At 52.2% G+C, this 26,197-nt stretch overlaps 1 protein-coding gene across 1 annotated transcript in view; it reads left to right on the plus strand.

The window, feature by feature from the left end:
* The first annotated feature begins 5,152 nt into the window (after positions 1–5,152).
* Positions 5,153–26,197, plus strand: part of DENND2D (DENN domain containing 2D) — a 30,378-nt gene continuing 9,333 nt past the window's right edge. Inside the window, exons 1-7 of the mRNA XM_030561148.1 lie at positions 5,153–5,292; positions 13,410–13,588; positions 14,366–14,478; positions 16,233–16,302; positions 19,340–19,417; positions 19,737–19,877; positions 25,470–25,618. Coding sequence (XP_030417008.1) covers positions 5,229–5,292; positions 13,410–13,588; positions 14,366–14,478; positions 16,233–16,302; positions 19,340–19,417; positions 19,737–19,877; positions 25,470–25,618 — 794 coding nt within the window. The 5' untranslated portion in view covers positions 5,153–5,228. The remainder of the gene's footprint in view (positions 5,293–13,409; positions 13,589–14,365; positions 14,479–16,232; positions 16,303–19,339; positions 19,418–19,736; positions 19,878–25,469; positions 25,619–26,197) is intronic.

The following is a 26,197-nucleotide window of genomic DNA, read 5'->3' on the forward strand; positions in this document are numbered from 1 at the left end:
GAAGGGGGTGGGGAGTTCCAAAGAGGATGGAGCTTGGCTGTTTTCAGTGATGGCAGATGACAGAACAAGGAACAAACATCTCAAGTTGCAGTGGGGAAGGTCTAGGCTGGATATTTGGCAAACCTATTTCACTAGGAGGGTGGTGAAGCACTGGAATGGTTACGTAGAGAGGTGGTGGAATCTCCTTCCTTAATGGTTTTTAAAGGCCTGGCTTGACAAAGCCCTGGCTGGGATGATTTAGTTGGGGATTGGTCCTGCTTTGAGGCAGGGTATTGGACTAGATGACCTCCTGAGGTCCCTTCCAACCCTAATCTTCTGTGATTCTATGATTCTAAAGTCACGTCCCACTGATCCTGCAACACTTAGGTTTTCATCTGAGGCCTTCCCCCATCCCCCTACTGACTCAGTTTAGCTTGGGAAATGTGAAAGGTTACAGGGAGCTGCCGAGGGGATCACTATGGCTAACTAAAAGCAGCTTTTTACTACATCAGCTACTTCAATTTAATGGAAAAAAAATCTGGTTAAGAGAAGTGAAAGCAGCAATAAACAATACATATGTATAAACATGTGGGGAAAAGGGGAAGTTTGCACTAATGATTATAAAGGAGAAATTATGAGACGCAGACGATTGATAAAGAAGATAAAGACAGCAATGAAAAAACTCTACAGCTGGTACAGCAAGGACAATAAGAAGCAATTCTTTACACATATCGGGAACAAAAGAAATTCTGGCAATGAGACAGGGCTGTTACCAAATGGGGATGTGGACATCGTCCGTAATGATATAGAAAAAGCAGATGTGTTCAATAAATATTTCTGTTCTGTGTTTAGAAAGAAGCTGGATGATGTAGTCACAATTTACAGGGATAGTGGAATCCTCCCTATTCCAACAGTAACCAGCCTCGAATGAAATGCAGCATTTTTAATCAGCAGGATTAGATCACTTGCACCCAAGCGTATCAAATGAATTAGCCTTGGCACTCGCTCGCAGCCCCTAATGTTGATTTTTAATCAATCTCAGCTTACTGGGGAAGTTCCAGAGGACTGGAAAAAAGCTAATTTTGTGCCAATGTTTCAAAAGGGCAAACAGGAGAATCTGGAACTAAGGCCAGCTAGCCTGGCATTGATCCTTGACAGAATCTTGGAATGGCGATATAGGTGGAATGAGTGAAAAGAAATTGAAGGAGAAAGGGTAATTAATGGCAGTCAGTAATGGGTTGTATGGAAAATACATCCTATGAAACAAACTGGATCATTTTTTGATGAGCTCACGAGTTTGGTTGGTAAAGGTAAGTGTTAAGATAATGGACTTCAGTAAGGTGTTTGATTTAGTACTGCACAGGGTTATACTTCACTGCAAGTGTACCTGTATTCCCCTTCCATGGTTTAGCAAGGGCATCCATTCTAGCCTCCAGGCCCGTCTTGGGTAAAGACCAGTGTCTCTCTCTCCCCACCTCCAGGTTTTCAAGGCTGCATAGTTCCCTGCCGACAATAAGAATTCCCCAGCAAGTCAGGGCTGTTTGGTTTTTTCTGCAGAGACTATAAACAGCGTAATTGCCCATAGGTGTAAGTTACCCCTCACCTCTTTGTAAGCAAGTACATTTATTCTTAAGGTGAAAGCTTTACTGAGAAAACACATTAAAAACAATAAAAGAATCAATGCTTCCGGAGATCATCCCCAACTCAACAAGAGCTCTGGCCGGGGTGCACTGATTCAGTGGGGTTATCTATGGTTACAAATTCATAATAGACATTTGCTCAGAACAAGCACACAAACTGGGCCAATCCTTCCCAGGAAGGATTGCCCCCCTCCCGGATAGAAGGTCCTGTCCATTTTCTGGATCAGAAAACAACCCCTGAGTCAGTTTAAACTCAGGCTATTTATCCGAAGGTCCTTTCTTTGTGTGTTGGCCTTTGGAGAATCCAGTTTGAACCAGTATGTGCAGCCTCTGGGGGTGTTACGGCCTGAGACAATTTGGCTAATCACTGTCACTATTCTTAGTTCATGGAGGGCTGGGGTCATCCTTCCCCATGGAATTAGAGACAACCACTGTCTCACAATAATATGCAAACTTCATACAGTGAGATCTCCTAAAGACAGTGCAGGAAATCGGCATGCCTGTCACACACAGCATTCGGATTAACAGTTTAGCACTATACAAAACTCAAAGTAGCACACATAAAATTAATTTGAAAAAACTGGTTAACTGATAGATCAAAGTCATTTTAAAATGGGAACTCCTCATCTACAAGAGTTCTGCAGAGCTCTGTTCTCAGCCTGATGCTATTCACTATAGCTACCAAGGATGGTAAAATTGGCAGACAACACAAAGATTGGTGAAGTGATAAATAGGTCAGTGATACTGAGCACCTTGGAGCCTTGAAAAACTGCGCTTATTTGATCGACGTGCATTTTTAATACAGCCCAATAAGGTCATGCATCTAGGATCAAAGACTGTACGTCACACTTACAGCAGGGGAACTGTATCATGGAAAGAGTGACTCTGAAAAGGACTTAGAAGTCCTGGTGGAAATCAGCTGAACATTACCTCGCAGTGCAATGCGGGGGCTAAGAGAGCTAATATAATCCTTGGATGCATAAACAAAAAGATGTTGAAACCACTGGGTAACTGAGGCTCTCTGGCCTGTGTTATGCATATCATACTGACTAAGACCATTCTGACCTTCCAATCTTAGAAATGTTACGGTCCTACCACAGGCTGTCTGTGCTGTGCTAAAGGACCTGGGTGCCAGGCAGTGCATTTTGCCTCTGGGCCCTGGCTGAGGCAGGAATCCTTCTGCCGGTCTGGATTTGGCAGCCACACTGGCTGCTGAGTGACAGATGAGGAGCACAGCCCCTTCTATGAAGAGGCCCCTGTAGCAGTAGCAGGAGCTGGAGCAGAAGCGTGATGGGGCAGGACAGCGGGGCCTGACAGCAGCTGCTCCCAGGTATGAAGCAGAGCTGTCCCCCCTCCCGCCACAAGGAGCAAGGCTGTCCTGTCCCAATCTCACCTTCTCCTTCCCTGGAGTGCAGATTAAGCCCACTTCTCCCCCTACAGGGGCAGGTTCACAACTCCCCACAGGTGCAGCTCCCCCATCAGGGACAGGGTTCTCCTCCTCCAGGTGTGCAGACAGTGCCCCCACAAACGGGGCCCTCCCTCCGCTGTGCAGGTCTGTGACACTTTCAAGGCTACCTGAGGGGTACAGAGTAAATCGCTACTGCCTGCTTGTAGCACAAGGAAGCCTTGTTGTGCCCACCTGGGGAACCCCGCCCCAAATGACCAGCTGTTGATGACACAAGCATCCCACTCCGGGCTCCGCGAGCCCCATTCTTTCCCTTTGCAGGCTAAGCGATTGGCACACCCCAGCACTTAGGATCCCTATGTGAGCAGAGACAACCTGGGGCTAAATCTATGGAGTTTGTTAGCCCCCAGACCTCACACTGGCCCTGGAGCACAGGTCCCCCCTCCCTTGACAGCACTTTGGTACCCTCGAGTGCCCAGCCCCTCCACTTCTGGAACTCACCTAGCTTCTCTGCCTCTGCTACCTAGCTCAATCGCTTCCCCTCCTTCAGCGCTCTCTGAGGCATCTTTCACAAGACACTGGCAGAGTGTCGCCTGCATAATGGACACCATCTTGTGCCCTTCTTTCTCCCTTTGTACAGTTCCAAACTCTGTGTCTCTTTTCATAGCTGGGGCATTTTGTTCATTTCAGTTAGCCCTGATGGGTCCCCCCACTGAGGGTATTTTTCATGGACTAGTTTGGGCTTTGCAAAGGCTCAAGCTCATGCCTTGTCTGGACTGTCAAGATGTGGCCAGGCTGGGCCAAAATATGTCCAGATGTCTCATGCTTGTTGGAGTTAGCGCCGAGACCCACCCACCCCCAGGTGACCAGTTTCACCTCACAGCTTTGGACCCCAATATTGTACAGGTGACAGAACTCCCAAAATATTTTCCATGCACACAGGACCAGCGCTAGGGGTTTGAGCGCCCTAGGTGGATGGGAATTTCGCCGCCCCGCGCTCTGGTCCTGCAGCTCCGGTGGAGCTGCTGCAGTGGTGCCTGCGGAGGGTCCGGTGCTCCGCGGCTCCAGTGGAGCTGCCAAAGTAGTGCCTGCGGCCGGTTGACTGGAGCTGGGAGAGGAGCCAACCCTCCGCAGGCACGACTGCAGCAGCTTCACCGGAGCCTTGGAACAGCAGACCCTCCACACGCACCACTGCGGCAGCTCCACCGGAGTAGCCTGCTGCCCCCTCCGGCAAAATGCCGCCCACCAATTATTCTGGCGCCCTAGGCAATTGCCTAGGCTGCCTAAATGGTAGCGCCGGCCCTGCATGCACACCTCCTGCAAGAGCCAGGACAACCAGTGAGTTCTTTGCTTTCAGTAGAGACTGCACCCCACCCCCATGGATGAAATATCGTGAAGATGGTGATCAGAGGGGAAACATGCCCATCGGGGCATAGGCAGGGGCCTGGGTAGAGACTCAGAACTGTGTCCTCAGTTTCCAAAGTGGGGCATCTGGGTCACAAGCTTCACTCCCTGGGGTCATGGCTCTGTCCTTCATCTACGTCTGCAGCCAGCTCCCCAATGACTTGGTTCAGAGCCCTCCCCTCATCCCCAGGTATGCAGCTCCTCACCCCCTATCAGGGCTCTCCCACATGTTCAGCACCCCCCTCCCGTCAGCTCCCTAGGTGTGCAACTCCCCTCCCGTTAGCTCCCCCAGGTGTGCAGTGCTCTCCTCTCCCCAGGTATGCAGCTCCCCTCCCGTCAGCCCCCCTCAGGTGTGCATCTCCCCTCCCGTCAGCCCCTCCAAGTGTGCAGTGCTCTCCTCTCCCCAGGTATGCAGCTCCCCTCCCGTCCCCCCCTCAGGTGTGCATCTCCCCTCCCGTCAGCCCCTCCAAGTGTGCAGTGCTCTCCTCTCCCCAGGTATGCAGCTCCCCTCCCGTCCCCCCCTCAGGTGTGCATCTCCCCTCCCGTCAGCCCCTCCAAGTGTGCAGTGCTCTCCTCTCCCCAGGTATGCAGCTCCCCACCCGTCAGCCCCCGCAGGTGTGCAGGGCCCCTCCCATCAGCCCCCCCCCCGCAGGTGTGCAGGGCTCCCCCCTCCCGAAAGCGAAAGCGGCGGCGGGAGCGAAGGCGGAAGCGCGGTGCCCGCTCCGGGCTGCAGAGGGACCCGCCGGCCGGGCGCCGCGCTCAGGGTCACAGCGGCTCCGAGGGGAGTTAGCGGAGCCGGCATGGCCGGGACGGGGATCGTCAGCTTCTTCCGAAACAGCGTGCGGCGCAGATCGGCTCGAAGAGGTGAGCGGGGCGGGGGGACCCCCCGAGCCCAGCCCCACCGCGGGCGATGGGACTCCGCGTCCTGCCTCTGGCCTCACTCCGGAGCCACTGCTGCCCCTGCCCCCCGCCGGGTCTCCCTGCGCCATTGCTGCTCCCCCCCGCGTCTCCCTGTCCCATTCCCCCCACCATCCCGGCCGGGTCTTCCTGCCCCCCGCTGCGCTCCCCTCGCCGGCCGGGTCTCCCTGCCCCATGGCTTCCCACCCACCCCCCGCCTCCGGGTCTCCCTGACCCATTGCTGCCCCCCCCCCTGCGCCGGGTCTCCCTGACACATGGCTGCGCTCCTCCCCCACCCCCCGGCCGGGTCTCCCTGCCCCATTGCTGCCCGCCCCCGCCTCCGGGTCTCCCTGCCCCCCACTGTGCCTCTCTTCCCCCCGCCGGCCGGATCTCTCTGCCCCATTGCTGCCCTTCCCCCCCGCCGGGTCTCCCTGCCCCCCAGGCGCTTGGCTTGGGACTCGTAGCTGTGCGGGAAGGCGGATCCGGGACTTTCCTGCGGGGGCAGCAGCCTGAGATTCCCGAGGCCGGCGCGGGAAAGCAGCCCAGGTGCAGCTCTGGCCCTGAGCCAGGCAGAGCTCGGAAGGCAGGATCGGGCCCACTCCCGCTGTGACTGTGCCGCTGCGAAGGGGCTTTACGGGGGCTCCCTCTGCCCAACCCGCTTTGAATCCTGCCTGTCCGCGCACCTGCTGCCTCTTTGCCCCCAGCCCAGCACGATTTGGGTGGAGAGCTCACAGGAACTCCCACCCCCCTCGCCAAGTCTCCCTGGCCTGACCTGCTGCGGTCATTCGCACCCCTGCAGAGCCCCACCTCCCCGATTCACACCTCTCCGCACTGGTGCAAGTGGCTGCCCAGGATGCAGGGGCAATGGACATTCTAGTTTTACACCCTGGAAATGCTGCTAGGACAAGCTATTAAACAGGGTATAGCATTCAAATGTGTGGTTCTTACATGCCCTAGTTACTAGAGAATCCCAGCCTGGCCCAGTCTGTCTTGTATTTGTTCGGTGAGATAGGGCTGTGCCACTCTCCTCGATTTACAAGTGGGAAACTGAGGCACCGAGCAATACAGCCACACAGGACGAATTTAACTGAGTGAGTCTCCTAAGTCCTAGCCCTAACTCCTGGCCCTATCTTGGCCTGGATCTATCAGTCCTCAAGATGGTGGACCCTAAAATTAGCTGGGAAAACATTCTGACCATCATTTGAAAACTGGGAGATGGCTTGCAAGATAATGTACCTTGAAATAGTCACTGGTCTCTGGATCGGGCAACAAGAGAGACCATTTTACAGGGTGTTTTTAGTGTCCCAGATACCTCGGGCTCTGTGCTGCCCGAATTCAAATGCCATGACTGATAGGAGTGGAGGCAAAGCTGACGGTCGCCCCATCTGGTTTTCTCATCTGGTGTTTGCCATGTGGCGCCCAGGGAGTAGTGGACCCCAGGGGCCGCCTTGCCTGGAATCTGCATGCCTATCGTTCTAATGCTCTGCGGGCACTGGAGCGGCAAGCCCTTCGGCTCTTCTGAGGTAGGCTGCATTTGTTTTTTTTGATCCTTGTCAAGTGTTGGTAGAGCTGTAGAAAACCCATTTCCTCTCCGCTAGGGCAGCTGGGTGTATGCACGTTGCAAACAGAGCATGAAACAAAATTCTGCTGCACCGCAAAAAGTGCTAAGAGAAATGGAACATTTTATGCAAATAGTAAAATATTAAGGTAATTCTGTGCTTAAGGGGCTGATGTTATCACAGCAGGAACCGCCTTGCTGAGCCGGAGTGAGCCTAGTAATTATTCCCAGTTCTGATCTCATGCAGACAAGGCAGAAAGTGTCCCTTCTGTACCCCCCCATGCCATGCTGGCGGGAGCCTGATGGGAGTGTGTGCTGGGCTTATCTATGCAGAGAAATTACATTGAGCTTAACTCGCTCAGTTCAGAAACCAGTTTAGTGAAATCAGGGCAATTTCAGTGTCGATTGGGCCTCAGGGGCATCTTCCTCCCACACCCTCTCCCCTGAGGGTCATGCCATGCTGTACCAGGAGAAAGAGGTGGAAATCAGCTGCAGCTGTTTGCTCCCAGTACCTGCTCACCCAGCCAAACAGACAGACTTCCCTTAGTGGGATGGAGTCTGGAGCCCAGTTCCCTCTCCCTGAGATGGTCACACTACTCACCTACCTGTCTCCCCCCACACACCCTCCTCATACCCAGTCTTCACCAGCCAGGCCTGTTCCCTCCCCTGCTTTCATATCATCATTGATGGAGAGATCCATCAGAACCACTCCCACCTCAGTAATGAAAAACCTGCCCCCCACTTCACAAACTGATGGGGACCAGTTCTGGATGATGCACGATCAGCATGAACTCCCCTCGCCAGCCACCTCAGACCCAAATCCAGCAGGGCAGCTTCTGGGAGTTGCTGGGGCGTGGGCAGAATGTTGGGTGAACAAGGAGATGTAGCAGCAGCACTAAATGTTTGTTGCAGAAGCCGAGACCTTCCCTTCCTGAGTCAGAGCCCTGTTCCATGGCTTCTGAGTAGGGTGACCATATTTCCCAAAAGGAAAAATGGGACACAGCATGGGGCTACCTCGAACGCACCCCGCCTCCATGCGGGGCTGGCCTGAGCTGCTCCTCCCCCTCCACCCCCTGTCCATGTGCAGCTGGCCCATGCTGCTCACCTCCCAGGCCCAGGTGGGACAAGCCCAAGCCGCCTACTAACTCGGGGCCACTGCCCCCACCTCTGCCCATGTGGAGCTGGCCTGGCCGGAGCCACTCACCCAAGCCCACCCTCCCTCCCCTCATGCTGGCATTACCTCCCGCACATTTCTCTGTGCCCCACTCAGGGTTACACCCCACTTTGGGGGCAAAACTGGGCATTTGTCCCATTTGCTCTTGCCAAAGTCAGGTTGGCGGGACAGGGTTTAAAAAAGGGACTGTCCCAGCCAAAGGGGGACGTATGGTCACCCTACTTCTGAGTGGATTGGTTTGTCTTTCTGAAAGTGCTTTGGAGATCAAGGTCCCCACAATAGATTTGTAGCCAGTCTCTCTAGCTCTGGTAATGGTGCCCATTGCCAGTCTCCACTTCTTTCCCACCACCCCGCCAGATTACCACCATGGCAATAGCCATGTGTCCCTTGCTGGAGTTCATGGCACACTTCTTATTCAGCACGCACGGGGCCCATTGGTTGACCTGTGTAACCAGTTTGGCCCAGTTTCCTTCCTCCCATCTCTCTGTATGGTAGGATGTCCTAGAGTGTAAGTCCTCTGGGCACTCTCATCTCCTACTGAGGCACTATGGGATAGATGCCCAGATTTTCCCAGCATGCACTGACACAAACCCAGCTGGCGTGGAATGTATGAATAAGCTCAGGTGGCTTTTATGACTGCCAAGCTGCTGTGTGGACACAGTGCTACTTGTAACCCGTTAAGATGATTCTCCCCCTAAAATCTCAGCTGCATTTGCAAGCGGATGGGCTCTAAAAGTGCAGCTGGTGCTATTTCCAGTTAGGGGTGTCAGGATTTCAGAAGGGAACCAATTATTAGTGCTTGGTCACTTGGTAGCTGGTGGAGAGATTCAGACAGGTGGCGTCTTGGTCCTGCCAATATTAGAAGTGCTGTAGCTGGAGTGTATTTTAAGGTTAGACCAGGCAAAGCGTTAGCGAGGACACTTAGCCATAAGCATTCCTGCATTGGCTCCTCGGACATGGGCTGGGTGGGGCCTAATCAGGCTGTCTCTTCCCAGGTGGCAGCTATATTACTGGAAATCAGAGGATAATACTTGAATTCGGTCAGTAGGGTAGAAACCAGAACCTACTTTTAGCTGCAGCCTGCTGCTTGGCTGAGGGTGACCTTACCACAGGGAAGGTGCACTCCAATAGGAAGTGCAACCTTTTGACCATGGCAGCTCCCTCCCGCAGCTGCTGTACACTGGCATGGAAATTTTCCTCCACTTCCAGTGCTCGCAGTTATGCCTGACCAGGCTGCTGTCCCAGCTTCCATCAGTACTCTGAGAGGAACATCGGTACCATCCAGGAGGAGCCTGGCTCCACTCTGCACCCGGCAAATCTATTGTCTTCCCGTAAAGGACACGCATCATCTAGGTGCCTAGCAGGCGTGTCCCTGCTGCTCCTTTCCGAGGATGGAGCAGCAGCATCTAATTGCAGTTCTGCTCCATGGTAAAGTCGCTCAGCAGCTGTGCCTTCCACGCCCACCTAGCGGGTGTGCAGGCCTGTCCTACAGCACTGGGGTGCGAGTGTATTACTCCTGGTGCTGCTGGTATCCGTCTGGCCCACTGCCTAAGGCAAACAGGTTTGATATTTGCACTGCAGGGCCAATGCAGGGACATTCTGCTTCCCCTGTGCGTCTGCTCATCCGTCACACTGGTTTGATTTTTTCCTCTCGCGTGTCAGCTTCCCTGTGTGAGGATTTGTCTCCCGAGTGAGCTTCCCTTTGCATTGAATGGGTTTGGGAAGACCATGGTGCAAAACCTCAGAGCAGGTGATGTCAATTTGGAAACAGATCTCCCCTCCCTTTTTGGAGGGGATCCTCCTACCCCTAGTCGCAGCTGGCAGGAGGCATTGGGGGGTGGGTTGGAGTTGGGATAGTTGTGGGGCTGCTGCCTGAGTTGCACCTGTTCTGAGAATAAGGAAAGGCTGCCTGTTCTCAGCATCTTTCACTGACTGGAACTAAAGAAGCAAAGGGATGAGGCTGTTGCCCGAAGAGGTCCTCTCCCTTCCCCCACGCAATCTGCTCCGTGTCGGTGCCATGTACGCCGGAGAATGCAGGTGCAGCGATCGGAGAACAGAGCGGAGGGGACGTTCGCAATGGGCACGTGCAGCACAGGACAAGAGGAGATAGGTAATAAAGGCAGCCAAACAGCTGGGCTCTGGGAGGATCCCAGGGACCAAGTCAAGATCACAAGGAACAAGAGTGGGCAGGGTGAGAAGGGAAGGAGGAGGGAAGGGAGGGAGAAACCTGTTTCAAAGCTGACTTGCTGCTGATGCTGGACTTCCCTGCGCGGAGGCCCTGGCTGTGCCTGGGACAATCGGGGGACTGGGCTAATGTGGGGTTTGGAACAGGCCCCAGTGTGTTACTGACAATATCAGGTCTGAGCGCCCAATAAGGAATGCACACGGCCCTCTTTGGAGTGCGTGCCCAGCGTGTGAGCAGTAAAAGACTGATGCCAGGCTACAAGGATGGCACTGCACCTTTGGGCTCCCTCTCACTGGAGAAGAGGAAGGTGGTTGTAACTGGCCCATTAGACACCCCTCACCGTTCTGAGAGCCCATCCCCAAAGCTTGGGCAGAGGGAGAGGGTGGCAGCCAAGACCTTGTGCTCTGGGCAGAGGAGAAAGGGCTTCAGGGTGCCTCACCATGCACCCAGTCCTCGCACCTATAGCTGGTCAGAGAGGAAGAGAGCCTCCATTAGATCAAAAGATTCCACCTCTACTTCATCTGGGCCAGAGCTGGGGGAACAATGCGTCTTTGGAATGATGGCCTCACATTTGGAGTCCAAGGTTGCCCTAAAGCTGCTTTGTACAAGTAGGGATGTGATGCTTGCTTAAAATAAGATGGATGCTACCAGCGAGAACGCAGGGCAGAGAGGCTCTTCTCTAAACCTGCCTCATATTCATCCCTTGCTGTCGGAGTGCTGTGAAAGGGGCAGACATCAGGCCTGGGTGTCACTATACTGGCTGCATCCAAGGCTCCCATCTGCCCAACTCTACGGATGTCAGTTTGGATCAGAACTGGCAGTCCTACATTAGAAGGGTATGAGACAACACGGGACCCTGGCGTACTGGCAGAGCTGTTGTTCATTTGCTCCATGATGGGTATAGACACTGGCCATGGAGGTTGTAACTCAGCTGAGATGTGGCCCCTGGAGGGAGTACACCTCCCAACTGTGCACTATTATTCATCTCTAGCAGTCGTTCCCCTCATTCCCCCAAGAACGTTCTCAGGTCATTGAAGACAAAGCTGAGGATTCCAAGAAGACACAAGAATGGGCGAGTAGATCTAGAAATGTCACACTTGTTAATGCCTGTTGTGATAATTGGGCCTACCAATTTACCCTAGTTGCAATCTCAGTTGTAAAAAGTATATGAAAGTTCATAAAATGTTACTTTCCCTTAAGGTTTGTTGTTATAGGTTATTGCAGGGATCCACAACCTTTGGCCCACGGCCTGCCAGGGAAAGCTGCTGGCGGGCTGGGATGGTTTGTTTACCTGCAGCGTCTGCAGGTTCGGCGGATCACAGCTCCCACTGGCCGCGGTTTGCCGCTCCAGGCCAATGGAGGCTGTGGGAAGTTTTATCCTTGAGATCATGGGTCAGCTGTGCACCAGGCTTACATTAACTTCCAGTAGCCAGAGTGTAGGGGAGCCCCCTCTCCTTATGCCAACCACAGGGCAGGGGGGTGATGTAGGAGCTGTTGCACCTGCTGTATGCTCCCGGATGTTTCCCCCTCCCAGGTCTGGCTGTACCAGCTTTAGGGGCACTCTGTGCCAGAGGAGCAAAGCAGCCTAGTACATGGTCTGGAATGACAATTCCTCCCAGAGTGTGCAGTGCAGAACAGATAGACTGCAGTAAATACGGCCCCATCATTTCATGATTTCTTGGTGCCCTAAAGTGCATTTGCCCCATGTGCTTTGCTGATCCTCTGCATACCTCCACCCCTGCATGATGCAACTTGTGGCTATTATTTCTGTTCTGTTGAGCCTTGTACTTGGGATGAGCAACCCTGCCCCACTCTGATAACCCTCTATTGTAGCCGCTTGTCACCTGCTCTGCAGGCAATAAAACTCGAAAGTTAATGGCACAATCCAAATTATAACAGCCACGTACATCCTGGGATGAAGAGGTTAAAGGAGTTGGTGCTCATTGCATTGAAAGGACACCTGCTTTGTGTGCGCACACATTGTCTTGCGGGTCTGAAGGGGCCTGGCTGGGCTTGGTATAAAGTGCTAGGCAGGTCTGGACTGGGTTAGTACCGGGATGGGAGACCATTGGCTATTCCAGGCTTTCTGTTTTGCAATAGCAAAGGCTGTTCTTCGTGACACTGAACGGAGAAAACAGCGTTAATACAAAACTCCTACGCTCCAGATAAGTGACATCTGGATTCCTCGCGGGGGGACACCCTGCACATTTGTGGCTTTAAAATACTGCCTTTGCTGATGGGCGGGGTCTCTGATGGACTTCGTACCTACTGGCTCTGCTGTGTTGGTGCCAGGAGGTGCTTGGCCTCCCTTCCCTGGCTCAGTCAGCCTGCTCTGTACTCCTTCAGGGCAAAGTGTAGAAGTTAAACAAGCAGCGACTGAGTGACCTGGAGAGCCCAAGTTTCTAGGTTACAATGTGAGAGTGACTCATGTAACCTTAAGAAATAACCCACATGGCTCGATACTGCAACTGTTTTTAACTTCCTTCTCTCCGGAAACTGCAGGGCAATTTTCACACCTGCTAGGATTTCCTTTTTCCCTTGGCAAATTTGTAAAAGCCCTTCCTGTTCTCCCCTGTTGGTATTAGCTCTTTTTGCAGCAGCAGCAGCCCTTGTCTGTTCCTTTCATGTCTGAACAGGGGACTTCTCTTTTCTCCTGTCACCTGTGCAGCAGGCAATTGAACTTGAAAGTTAATGGCACCATCCAAAATGATAATGGAGGTGGCCAAGTGCATCATGGGATGAATACATTATAGGAGTTGGTGTACGTTGCATTAGGATGAAAGCTGCTTCCTGTGCGAACACAGTGTCTTACGGGTGCAAAGGGGCCTCTGGACGTTCCTATTTGGAATTAGTTTAATCCAGTTTGGAAGTGGACTAAGCTCATTTTGAATAAAATTCTTCTATTCCAGAGTAAGATCCTGAATACAAGGAGTTAAGCATAATAGCTATTCCTGGTTTACATTTGCACACTGCCTTAATCTGAATTAACACCCCAGTATAGACAAGCCCACAGTCTGTTTCCTTGTTTGGTTGCCTCTCTTCTCCATTTCTGGTGCAGGTCCTGGTGCATTACCCCCTGCTCTCTGAGCCAACTGCGTTCTGGTTCACTACAAAAGGCAACCCCACTGTCTGCCACATCACCATGCACCATAACTTTTGGGTTACAGATGTAAATCAGGACGCATCCCATGATGAAAGCAAATCTGAATCTGCAAGGAGGCCAGGAGAGCGAAGCCCCTTCTGCTACTCACCAGGACAGTTCTTCTTTGAATACCTCGTTGTGGTCTCCCTAAAGAAGAAATCAGGGAGTGATTATGAACCCAAGATAATCTACCAGTTCCCAAAGGTGAGGAGCCCTGTCCTGGTTACAGAATGTGCACGTATTTATTAGAAGTCACCTCTAAATCATCAGGGCTCTGGGCAGCCTGAGCATAGATTATAGCAGCCTGAGGCCATTTTAACTTAGTCTGGGGGGACAAACTGAATCCCTGAGGGGCCAGAATATGGGAAGTGCAAAGGAGGCTGAGCACAGGCTCTCTCAATCAGAGCCACAAACTCTTTTCTTCTGTCCCACCCACCCCACATCACCTAGCAGAATCCTCCCTGGGGGCGAGATGTAGCATGTGAAATTTCAGGAAATTGATCCCTTTTTGGCGAAAGGAGGAGAATGGCTCTTGCCTTCCCTTGGGAGGGTCAGCCCAATTCCAGAATGCACCTCTGTTCATGGTCATGGTGCCTCCTTTTCAGCTTGAAAAGCTTTATTTTGGGCTGCATTAATACAGCTGAGTCTTGAGTCTGGTCTTGTTGCTCCCAACAGCTATGCTGCCCTTCTTGCTCAAAGCCTATGCTCCCCCCAGGGAGCGGTGGGCATGCTAGACTGGGGAATCCTCCTGTCCACCCTGGAGGCAGTCTAGGGAGATCAGGAACCAGTCAACTGTTGGACCACGGACTGGGTAATGACCTGCTCTTCCAGTCCTGGGGCCCTGCTCTGCTCTCCCGATGCACCGCAGCCCTGACCCACACAGAGCCCAGCTAAAGAGTCCAGATGTGTTTCTCTTGTGCAGCGGCCGGGGCTGGATCCTCTTTTATTGTGATTTTACTTCTTGTATAATTTTCATTTCAGCGCGAGAACTTACTGCGGGGTCAGAAGGAGGAGGAAGAGAGGCTGCTGCAAGCCATCCCCCTCTTCTGCTTCCCCGACGGCAATCACTGGGCCCCGCTCACGGAATACACCAGGTGACTCCCTGTCATGGTACAACTCTCCACTCTGAACCTTAGCGTCCAAAAGATGGGGTACCAGCATGAATTCCTCTAAGCTCAATTACCAGCTTAGTACTTGTAGCTCTGGATCTTAACACAAGGAAAGTAAACCCTTTCCCTCACCGTTGCCTCTCCCAGGCTTCCCCTCCCTGGGTTACCCTGGAAGATCACTGTGATTCAAACTCCTTGAATCTCAAAACAGAGAGGAAAATGCACCTTCCCCCCTCCTTCTCTCTCCCCCTCCCAGACTCTCCCTGAGAGAGAAAGTAATCCTAACACAGAGAGAAAATAACCTCTCTCTCCCCCTTCCCTCCTTTCTCCCCACCAATTCCCTAGTGAATCCAGACCCAGTCCCCTGGGATCTCACCAGAATAAAAAAAAACAATCAGGTTCTTAAACAAGAAAAACTTTTAATTAAAGAAAGAAAAAACAGTAAAAATTATCTTTGTAAATTTAAGATGGAATATGTTACAGGGTCTTTCAGCTATAGACACTGGGAATACCCTCCCAGCCTAAGTATACAAGTACAAATTAAAATCCTTTCAGCAAAATACAAATTTGAACTCCTTCCAGCCAAATACACATTTGCAAATAAAGAAAACAACCATAAGCCTAACTCGCCTTAGCTACCTAGTACTTACTATTTTGAATATATAAGAGAGATTGGAGAGAAACCTGGTTGCACGTCTGGTCACTCTCCGAACTCAGAGAGAATAACCAAACACTAATAGCACACACAAAAACTTCCCTCCCTCAAGATTTGAAAGTATCCTGTCCCCTGATTGGCCCTCTGGTCAGGTGACAGCCAGGCTCACTGAACTTGTTAACCCTTTACAGGCAAAAGAGACATGAAGTACTCCTGTTCTATTAACCCTTAACTATCTGTTTATGACACTCCCTGATTAATATGGGCTAAGGGACCAGGCAGGGGCCCGTGGGCAGGGAGCGGGGAAGGGAAGGCGTGTCCTCGTGCTCCTTCCTACTGCCTGGATGTCACAGGCATCCAGTGAGCTGCTTGAATAGGGAGAATTTCCCTGCCTGGCTTCTGCAAAATCAAACCACTCCTGGCTGAGGTTTCACATTATTGGCTCTTAGCCATTGCAGTTTATCTGGCCAGGGTTAGTGCTTCATCATCCCACGCTGCTTGTTACTCACGGCTGAGCGTCTCTCCTCTAGAAGTTTAGTGGTCTGTTTATTTGTTCCTCTTGATAGTTGTTATTTATTGTGATAAGAATTATGCCTAGCTCTTATCAGGAGATCTCCAAGCACTTTGCAAAGCAGGTCGGTGTCATTAGCTCCATTTTACAGATGGGGAAACTGAGGCCCAGAGCAGGGTCATGACTTGCCCAAGGTCACCCAGCAGGCTGGTGGCAGAGCTGGGAATAGAACCCAGCTCTCCTGAGTCCCCATACGAGGCTCTGTCCACTAACCACACTGCCAGCCCATAGCACTTCAAAGCCCCAATCACGGGCCAAGCCCCCTTGTGCCTGCCCCAGGGGGCCGACAGTCTAAGTCAATGGACCTGACTGGTAATTAAGTGGAGGATCCAGCTGTTGGGAGGGTCAGTCACTGGCAGGGTCGTGGGCTAGGCTGCCATCTTGAGCAGTGCTGGTGAGTCTCTCCCCGCCCTCTTTTGCCCCGTCGCTCAGTGGCTCTCAGCTAAGCTCCTGCAGCTCTTGCATCTCGACCCTTAGCAGAGCAGTGGAAACACGTCTCTCCTTGTCTTTCAGTGAAACCTTTTCGTTTGTCCTGACCAACGTTGATGGCAGCAGAAAGATTGGCTACTGCCGGCGGCTGCTGGTGAGTATCCCTCGCTTTAAATAATCTGGTCTCATGCGGGCCCTTAGCGCCCTGAGCAGCCAGCTTGGCTGCAGTGCATCACCACCACCCTGGGCAGTGTCAGGAGAGCAAGCCGAGCTGGGCTAGCCCCAGGGAACCACTTACAGGAGACTCACTCTGCAGTCAGCTCTCAGGGGAAATGCTTGTGCCCAGCCCTGCTGCAGCTGCAGGCACGGCCTGACACCAGACAGAGAGGTGATCGGGGATGGGTGTGTATGTGTGTGTGTGGTGAAGGGTAACCAGCGACAGGTGCAGGATGAGGGTGGGGGAAATGTGCAGAGGCAGGAGAAAGAAGAGGGCTGGTGGGACCTTGGTACTCACATCTAGTATGATGAAACTGCTGCACTCTTTCGTGGCCACCTTTGAGGGCCTGACTGGCTCAAAGGCAGGACGATGAGATATGGATGGTTACCTCTCGGGTGCTGGTTTGACTCCAGCCCAGTTCGACTGTGGTGGAAGACTGTTACCAGGGCCTCTGAACTGTGTATCGTGGTGTTGGTCACCTATAGTCAAGGCCCTGTGTTGTCCCAGGCAAGAGTCACCAAAATTCTGTGTGGAGATCACAAGATTCTTCAGCCTCTGGTTGAAATTTGGTGGCACTTTCAGATCAGCTTGATTTATCTGGAAGGTTTAGAACATAAGAACGACTACACTGGGTCAGACCAAAGGTCAATCTAGCCCAGTGTCCTGTCTTCCAACGGTGGCCAATGCCAGGTGCCCCAGGGGGAATGAACAGAACAGGTCATCATCAAGTGATCCATCCCCTGTTGGCCATTCCCAGCTTCTGGCAAACAATGGCTAGGGACTCCATCCTGGCTAATAGCCATGGATGGACCTATCCTCCATGAACTTATCTAGCTCTTTTTTGAACCCTACTATGGTCTTGGCCTTCACAACATCCTCTGGCAAGGAGTTCCACAGGTTGTGTGAACAAATACCTCTTTTTTGTTTGTTTGTTTTAAACCTGCTCCCTATTAATTTCATTTGATGACCCCTAGGTCTTGTGTTATGAGAAGGAGTAAATAACACTTCCTTATTTACTTTCTCCACACCAGTTACAATTTTATAGATCTGTCATATCCCCCTTAGTCTCCTCTTTTCCAAGCTGAAAAGTCCCAGTTTTATTAATTTCTCCTCATACGGAAGCTGTTTTCTGAACCTTTTTCAATTCCAATATATCTTTTTTGAAATGCATGCAGTATTTTTTTGAGATGCCTGCACACCTGCATGCAGTATTCATTGAGAGTAATCCACACCCCTGAGCGATGTAAGTTACACTGACTTAAGCACCAGTGTAGACAGCGCTGTGCCAGCTGGACAGCCTCCCACAGAGGTGGAATAATTCAGTCGACGAGAGAACTCTCTCCTGTCGGATTTGAGCGTCTTTACCAGACGCGCTACAGCAGCGCAGCTGCGCCAATGCAGCATTTTAAGTGTAGATCTGCCCATAGCGTTCTAGGCCAGAAGGGACCCTCAGGTCAATCTAGTCTGATCTCCTGTATTTCACAAGCCACCACACACCACCGAGCCCCACAACCAGTATTAGCCCAGTTTGTTACAGCCCTCAGGAGGCTCAACTATTGGTGTGACTGGCAGAGAGTGGGAGGCTAGTAGTGCCTTTGGTTGTCTGCAGGCTCAGGAAAGCTGCAGAGTTTTGGTGACACTTAGTTCGTTTTCAAGCTTTTCTTCAAGCCCTTAAAGGCTAGGAACACACCAGCTTATTTTAATTTGGTGCTTAGATGCTGAAGCACAATCCTGCAGGCCAGGAATTGAGGTCCTGCCTCTACCCAGCACCAAGACCCTGTTTGCTGTTTGTTCTATTCAAGGCCCGACATGATGTGATAGCAGAGATCGGTGTGTGCTGGGAATTGTGCTGCGCTGAAATCGTTGCCTATTTGGTTCTCTTGAAATAACCCTAAAGATGCCCCCAGCAGGGAATACATAACGTGTCAGCTGGGGAGACAAGCCCGCTTAGCTGCCTGACAGGCCTCACTGTCTTGGCATGCCAAAGCCTCTGTGTGCATTGAGTTCAGACAAGTCTGTGCTAGCACTTCCCCCAAACAAGCCGAGGTCTTTGCCAAGCGACGCATCCTTCGTCTCTGCACAGCAATTCCTGAACCAGACTCCGCCCTGGTCCCGAATTCCACCCTAGGAAGGGAGTCTGAATCCCTCCTGAGCCGCACCGCTGCCTGCCTGCCCTCGGGGCTGGGGAGGCAGATGTTGGGGTGTGTGTGTAAGTGACGCTTTCCAGAGGTGGTGTGGATGGAGGGTGGCAGCTCAGCACAGACTCTGCCTCAGTGTCTCCTGATTGCAGCTTTATCCCCCCTCCCCAACCCCATGAGCCTGTGAACCCATCTCTCCCAAACCTGCCGTGCTTAGCTAGCCACCAGTTTAATCCCTCACTTCCCTTCCTGACACATACTCTGTTCCATGGTCTCTACTGTTACCCTGTGCCCCCCACACAGACTTGCCACACCTCCACCCCTGCCCAGGGATTCCAGCAGTGTGCTGGGCAGCAGCCTCAATTATTCCTCTAGTTGGTCTGCAGAGTCTTTTTCTGGAGGTCTGTTGGCCAGCGGGGGTCCTAGGCACCTTCCCTTTGCCTCAGAGAATGTGTACATGCATCTGCTTCTGGGGTGGGGCATCTCCTGCAGCTGAGTTTGGAGAGGAACAGGGCTGGTACCAGTCTCCCCTCCCTCCCTTGCTTTTTCAGCTTGTTCTGCAAGTTTCCTGACTTGTATTTAGTTAAGTAGCTGGTGAGGACCAGCTGAGCTGGTATCATTAACCAGGTCTCTGGGATGCAGCAAGGCCAAGCCATGGAGGGCTCCTATCTTTGCTGAGGTCTGACTTTGCATTCCTCGGACAGGCCATGGCCCCACCCTTAGTGGCAGTCCCCATAATTATTGGGGTGGCATGGGGGCTATCACTGTGCACCTGATAGAAGGGATTAGAGATTGTAGCATACAGTTAACCCTTTGGGTGCTGATCCTTCTTTCAGCCTGTTGGCCGGGGCCCTCGTTTCCCAGAGGTCTTCTGCATCATCAGCTGCCTGGGCTGCTTCGGATTGTTCTCCAAGGTAAGAACGCCAATTCTCACAGGCAAACACTAACCCAGCTTGCATGCCTGGCCCAGGACTCGTGCAGCTGCAGATCCCTGTCTTGTTCTGCCTGATCTGCAACTTGGTGCAGGGAAGGACATCTGCCTGGGAGAGCAAGCAGTGATGCCATGGCAGTGAAGGCCACCTGTCCGAGGGTGAGGACTGTGGTGCTGAGGCTGGTGCTAGCTGCTGTTCCTCGGTGAGGAAGCAACTGAGTCACTGCTGTGGTGCTGGAGGGAGGGGGGTAATAAGGGAATTCATTGCCTTGCTGTGGCTGACAGGTCTCTCCTTCCTGTAGATCCTCGATGAAGTGGAGAAGAGGCGGCAGATCTCCATGGCCGTCATTTACCCCTTCATGCAGGGCCTCCGTGAATCCCCCTTCCCAGCTCCGGGGAAAACGGTCACCATTAAAAGTTTCATCCCTGATTCTGGAACAGAGGTTTGTGTTGGCTCAGTAATCTGTGTTCAGTTGCTGCTGACCTCCAGCAGGCCTGTCTCTCCAGCCCTAGGAGCTGGTCTATGAGGAGGCGATGCTGGAGCAGTCGGCTCTGCGTGCATGTGTCTGGCCAGCTGGAGCTTTGTAGGCTTTGCTCAGTGCAGTCTATGCTAACGCACTTCATGTCTCCGGCTGCCTGGGGCAGTAATACACGAGGGTCACAGGTCAGGGTGGACAAGGAGCTCTGGTTGAGTTGAAGCGCAAGGTTGTGCTGTGTGGGAACGACAGGTTAGAGAACCACCCCTTGGAACAAGCTGGCCTCTTTGTGCCAGTGGAGATCGAGCCAGCAGTTCAATCCATTCTCTACCCTCTGTGGGAGAGTTAGTGATGGTCGTATGTTCCGTATCCTAGCCGTCCAACCTGACCCCTATGGCCGGTTCTCCCAGGTGGCTGGAAGGTGCAGTGAGATGGGTGCTGCCCAGTGCATAACGGGTGTAGTGCTCCATAAAATGCTCAGCGCCGGTCCTACTGCGAGGATCTATCAGCACTAACCGCCATTAATGCCAGTGTATGTGGCATTCACACTTCCCAAATCTGCTATTGGAACCTGTCTCTGCAGCCTCCAGACTGCAGTGCATTGGCTCTCTAGAGCCACAGGCTCCCAGCCCTGCTTTCAAAGCGGCTGCTGATTTTGGAAGCCCAGCTTGAACCCCCTTGGGCCTGATTTCCAGAGGTGCCGGGCATCCTTTCATGTCAGCTAGTGCTAGATGTCTAGTGCCACCTAGAACAGCTTGCTCTGCTCCCAAGCGTGCTTTGGGGACCTCGGCCCTAACAGGCAACCAGGGGAGAGAAGTGAATTCTAGCAGTAAAGCAGGGTGCAGAGCTGGAGGAGAAGAGGACACCTCTATAGTAGAGGAAATGGGTGTGTGCCTTGGATTTTCCAGAGACACCCAGAAGTGTGAGAGCTGGGGGGAGAAAGCGGATGTGGCAGGGGGCCCACGGTTGGGGCGTGGTGGATCATAGGCACCGACTTCCCTTCTTTCCCGTGGGTGCTTGACCCCGCCCCCTCGGCCTCACCCACTCCACCCCTTCCATGAGGCCCCGCCCCTGCACCACCTCTTCCCGCCCCCATTCCAACCCCTTCCCCAAATCCCTGCCATGGCCTAACCTCCTCCCTGAGTGTGCCAAGTTTCTGCTCCTCCCCCTGCCCCACCCCCCCAGCTGTTTGGCGGTGGCTGGGTGGGAAATGCTGGGAGGCAGGGGCAGGAGCAGGGATGTGGCATGCTCAGGGGAGCAGAAGGAGGTGGGGCAGAGGGTGAGGGGAGCTTAGCTGCTGATGGGTGCAGAGCACCCACTAATTTTTCCCTGTGTGTGCTCCAGCCCTGGAGCACCCATGGAGTCGGCACCTATGTGGTGGATTGGACTGAATGGTGGGAAAGGGGAGTAAAATCATGCCGGGTGCAGACAAGGGTGGCATGGCAGAGTCAGATGTGCGAAGTAATGATTTGTAAGCAACTGTCATCAGTGACAGGGCAAACTGCCAGGTTAGGAGCTGGGGAGTTTGGCGTCAGGTCAAAGGACATCAGGCTGATTTTGGAGACACCGGTGTGAATCTGGATTGAAGCTGGTTTCAGTGGAAATACACCAGTGTATCCCAGGTCCCCGTACATGACACTGCCCCTAGAAGCCTGTGCTGTTTTCCCCCACCTCTGGAGTCGCCTCCAGTCAGTGCAGGATCCCTTGTGTTACTGAGGGCTTGGCTACGCTGGAGAGTTACAGCGCTGGTGGTGGCTTTACAGTGCTGTAACTTACTCCCCGTCCACACTGGCAAGGCACATACAGTGCTGTATCTCCCTGGATACAGCGCTGGTTGTACTCCACCTCGACGAGAGGAATAAAGAGAACAGCGCTGGTGCTGCAGCGCTGGAGTGCCAGTGTAAACAGTGATTAATCTTACTACACTGTAACTGACCTCCGGAATTTTCCCATAATGCTTTTAACTAAAGAACTCTTTGTTTTGTTGTGAACGCGGGGCTCCCGGAGCTGCTTATCTAAAAAACACACACAGTAATTGTTTGCTCGAGCAGAGGCAGGCAGGGAATGTCCACAGCTTATGTTTGCTTGAGGAGAGAAACAGCAAGGGGGGGGGGAGTCCTTGGGAGCAGCTGCTTATCTTGCATTTAAGAGTGAATGAGAGAGGGGTGGGGGAAGGGGTCGGAATTTGCAAGGCAGGGAGCTGACTGAGGCCATGGCTACACTGGCGCTCTACAGCACTGCAACTTTCGTGCTCAGGGGTGTGAAAAAACACCCCCCTGAGCGCTGCAAGATACAGCGCTGTAAAGCCTCAGTGTAATCAGTGCCGCAGCACTGGGAACGCGGCTCCCAGTGCTGCAAGCTACACCCGTAAGGGATGTGGTTAACGTGCAGCGCTGGGAGAGCTCTCTCCCAGTGCTAAGGTCTCTTCCAGCCCTGGCGCAGCGCTTTGAAATGTCAAGTGTAGCCATACCCACAGTGTCAGCTTCAAAAATCCACTCTCTCTGTCTCCCCCACGCTCCCTGTCACACTCCACCCCAGCCCCCTCTTTTGAAAAGCACGTTGCAGCCACTTGAACGCTGGGATAGCTGCCCATAATGCACCACTCCCATCACCGCTGCAAATGTGGCCATACTGCAGTGCTGGTAGCTGTCAGTGTGGCCACATTGCAGCGCTTTCCCTACACAGCTGTACGAAGACAGCTGTAACTCCCAGCACTGTACAGCTGCAAGTGTAGCCAAACCCTGAATGTTGTGTTACATTTAGTTGATTTGACTGTGTGTCCGGATTTTTGGTGTGCTCAGAATTCTATACTGACCGCTCCTAATTTGAGTTGTTTGTTTCACCGAGTCGGTGAAAGCTTGGACTTTCCGCACAAGGAAGCAGAAGCCTGGCCGCTTTCACTCCGCCATTTGATCAGAGGCGGCAAGGACTTTAAATATGGTGTGGGTTGAAGTGCTCCTTCTCCAGCAGCTGCCCTTGCTAAGAAGTGACACTCTCTGTGCTCAGCAACAGGGTTTCTACAAAACAGGGGAGAAATAGTTAACAGCATGGCCTTTTTAATCACTTTCATTCACACCTCTCTTTGCTGAATGGGAGCCATTCACACCTCTCCTTGAACTATTGTTTCATGCTGAGTGCAGAGACTGCTTTGCATCTGCTCTTCTCAGCTGGCAGGGCTAGAGACAAGACACTGGGTTTATATTAGACAATTGTATCCATTTGAGGAAACAGATTTTAGATATCTATCTAGTTAAAACATAACAAACCCTAATACAGATGCATGGGGATCAGTTTCAGCTTTGCTGGTATCTGTCCTTCCGTGCAGTCGGCTTTGCTTTAGGAGTTTGCAATTGTATAATTCAATCCTGTCAGTGCAAGCCCTGCAATAGAGACAGCCTTTAGGCCTCATCTGCACTGGGGTGGGGGCTGCACTCCGGGCAGTGATGCTGATGTAACACAGGTGCAAACCGAGACTTGCTCTGGTGCGGTTTATCCTGGTTTGAAGGGGGGCTGAGCTGCTGCCTTGCTCGTGTGCAGCCTCGTGTAGACAATGCATTCATATTTCTTACACGAGAGGTTTGACTCTGCAATGCGCTGATGCAGCATTTGTTTAGGAATGGGGAATTGCAGCCACCTTGTCCCATTGCACATTGGGTGCTGCGTGTAACTGAGAGCAGCAGCAGGTTCTTCTCTGTCAGCTTCCTGGATTATGAAATTTCTTGTGATTCTGCAGCAAGAAGGGTAAGATTGTGTAAAGACTTGGCCTATTGCTTCATGCTTTGGTTGCTGGCAGAACGGCAGAGATGGGAGCGTTTTCTTCAAAAGAGTCAGCCTGGCCGCTTATCCAGCACTGTCAGTGGAGAAGGGAGCTGCTGCTAGGGAAGGCTGGGCTGGGATCTGGCAGTGCATGGGGGAGAGAGGGCAATGGAGACCTATGGGTAGCCTGATGTGCAGCAAAGCACTGGATGGACTAAGGTCTAAGTAAGGCCCTTCACTGAGTGGTGGGAGGTTGTTCCGAATGCCTGGGGCTTCTCCTGGATCAGTAATCCAGGGCTGAGCTTTTGAGGCTGGCGAGAGGTTTGATTTCACCTGGTGGCAAAGGCACATGATACAATGACACCAATTAGTTGTAAGAGCTCACCTGGGCTCTTGGCTGGAATGAAGTCTAACCAGCCTAACAGGAAAAGATGTAGAGAAAAGTAGGATTGTCTGGAAACAGGCATTCCAAATGGCCACCTTCGCCTTAACTACAGTGATTGCAGCCACTCCATTACCTCTGCTTTTGTGCAGTCTCGATGCTGCTTAATGTGGCCATTTGAAGAGAGGTGTAAGAGATGGTGCTGCATAGGTACCAGCATGGGGCAAAGCAGGAGTCAGTGCTAGCAGACAGAGGCAGATCAATGTCCAACTGCTGGAAGTCAGAAAAATTACAGCTGGAACTGGGATGCAAATTTTCAACAATGACGGTTATTGTGACATCATCCCGTGGCTTGACATCCAGATTGGGTGTCTCACTCCAGCTCAATCACAAGTTACTGGCCTCAGTGCAGGTATCACTGGGGGAAATTCTCTGGCTGGTGTCATGTAGGAGCTCAGACTAGATGGTCGGAGTAATTCCTTCTGGTCTTAGAATTTATACACTCCAATGCCTAACGAACACTTGGGAGAAAGGATATCTTTGTTGAAGATTCAACACCATCCACTGCGTTCCGTGAGGCTCACAGAGCAAACCCCCAAAGGTCTGGTCTACATACTAGTTTGTACTGGGTTAACTAAGGGTGTGCTTTGTAAGCTGGTCTAGTTAAACCGGCGCAAGTATGTGCGTAGACAAGGACTAAGATACCCTCCATCAAAACCAGAGCATGCCAGACATGACGTCCCAGATACCTGGGCTCCTCCTATCAATGTCTCTCTGTACTTTTTCCCACTCTGCACTCAGAGAGCCCTTCATGAGAAGCTCTGCGAGGCTGCTGGGGTCTGGTGAGAACTCCTAGAGATTGTTGGTAATTGGGATTACCTATGAATTCATGGTGTTGGTAAAGCAGCTTTGAAGTGGAGGACTGGTCCCCCCAGGATTCTAGCCTGTGGTGTAGCTCTATGGTGCACGCCAGGAAAGCTTTGTCTTGCCTGTTGCGATCTTATCCTGCTGTCAAGCTGGAGTTATCTCCACCGGTAAACAGCAGCTGTGCCGATCTGCGCTAGGGGTTTGCATCGAGGCACAACCGCAGGGAGGACACAGTCAAGTAGGGCGGCTTATTGCCTCGGCCACGCTCCTTATTTGGTGCACCAGTTTCCCCCACTCTTGGTCTGTTCGATCAGTGAGCTCTGGGCGGGACAGTGCTGGGCACTACCAAAAAGTAATCCTAACTAATTGTAATATTGCGAAGATCTCTCATGACATCCCCCCGCACTCAGACCACACCTTTCCTGCCTCCTTTCTCCACCATATGGAAGCAGGCAGGGCCCAGCCCAGCATGTCTGAAACCTTCTGCATGGTGCTTTTAATAGAATTAAGTAGTGATTTGTTAGCTCACTCATGTCCCCTCTCCTTCTCAACAGCTCATCGAACTCACGCGGCCCCTGGACTCCTGGCTGGAACACGTGGAGTTTCAGGCCCTTCTGCAGCATCTTAGTCCAGAGAACATCCTTTGGCTCTTCGCCTCTGTGGTTCTGGAGCGACGGATTATCTTCGTGGCAGAGGAGCTCAGGTGAGCGCCCTGCATTTAACCAGAGAGCTAGTTCTGAGAGCTTGAGAGAGCTACAAGTAATTCTTCCACTCTGCTCTGCACTGATTAGGCCTCAACAGGAGTATTGTGTCCAGCTCTGGGTGCCACATTTCAGGAAGAATGTGGACAAATTGGAGAGAGTCCAAAGAAGAGCAAGAATGATTAAAGGTCTAGAAAACATGACCTATGAGGGAAGATTGAAAAAATTGGGTTTGTTTAGTCTGGCAAAGAGAAGACTGAGAGGGGACATAACAGTTTTCAAGTACTTAAAAGGTTGTTGCAAGGAGGAGGGAGAATTGTTCTTCTTAACCGCTGAGGCTAGGACAAGAAGCAATGGGCTTAAATTGCAGCAAGGTTGGTTTAGACTGGACATTAGGAAAAACTTCCTGTCAGGGTGTTTAAGCATTGGAATAAATTGCCTAGGGACGCTGGGAATCTCCATCATTGGAGATTTGTAAGACGAGGTTGGACAAACACCTGTCAGGGATGGTCTAGATAACACTTAGTTCGAACCCTCCCACTAGCGTAGCCCAGGCCTAAGAGACACTATTTGTGTAGCTG

This window comes from Gopherus evgoodei, chromosome 4 (genome assembly GCF_007399415.2).
Source record: "Gopherus evgoodei ecotype Sinaloan lineage chromosome 4, rGopEvg1_v1.p, whole genome shotgun sequence".
Taxonomy (NCBI): domain Eukaryota; kingdom Metazoa; phylum Chordata; order Testudines; family Testudinidae; genus Gopherus; species Gopherus evgoodei.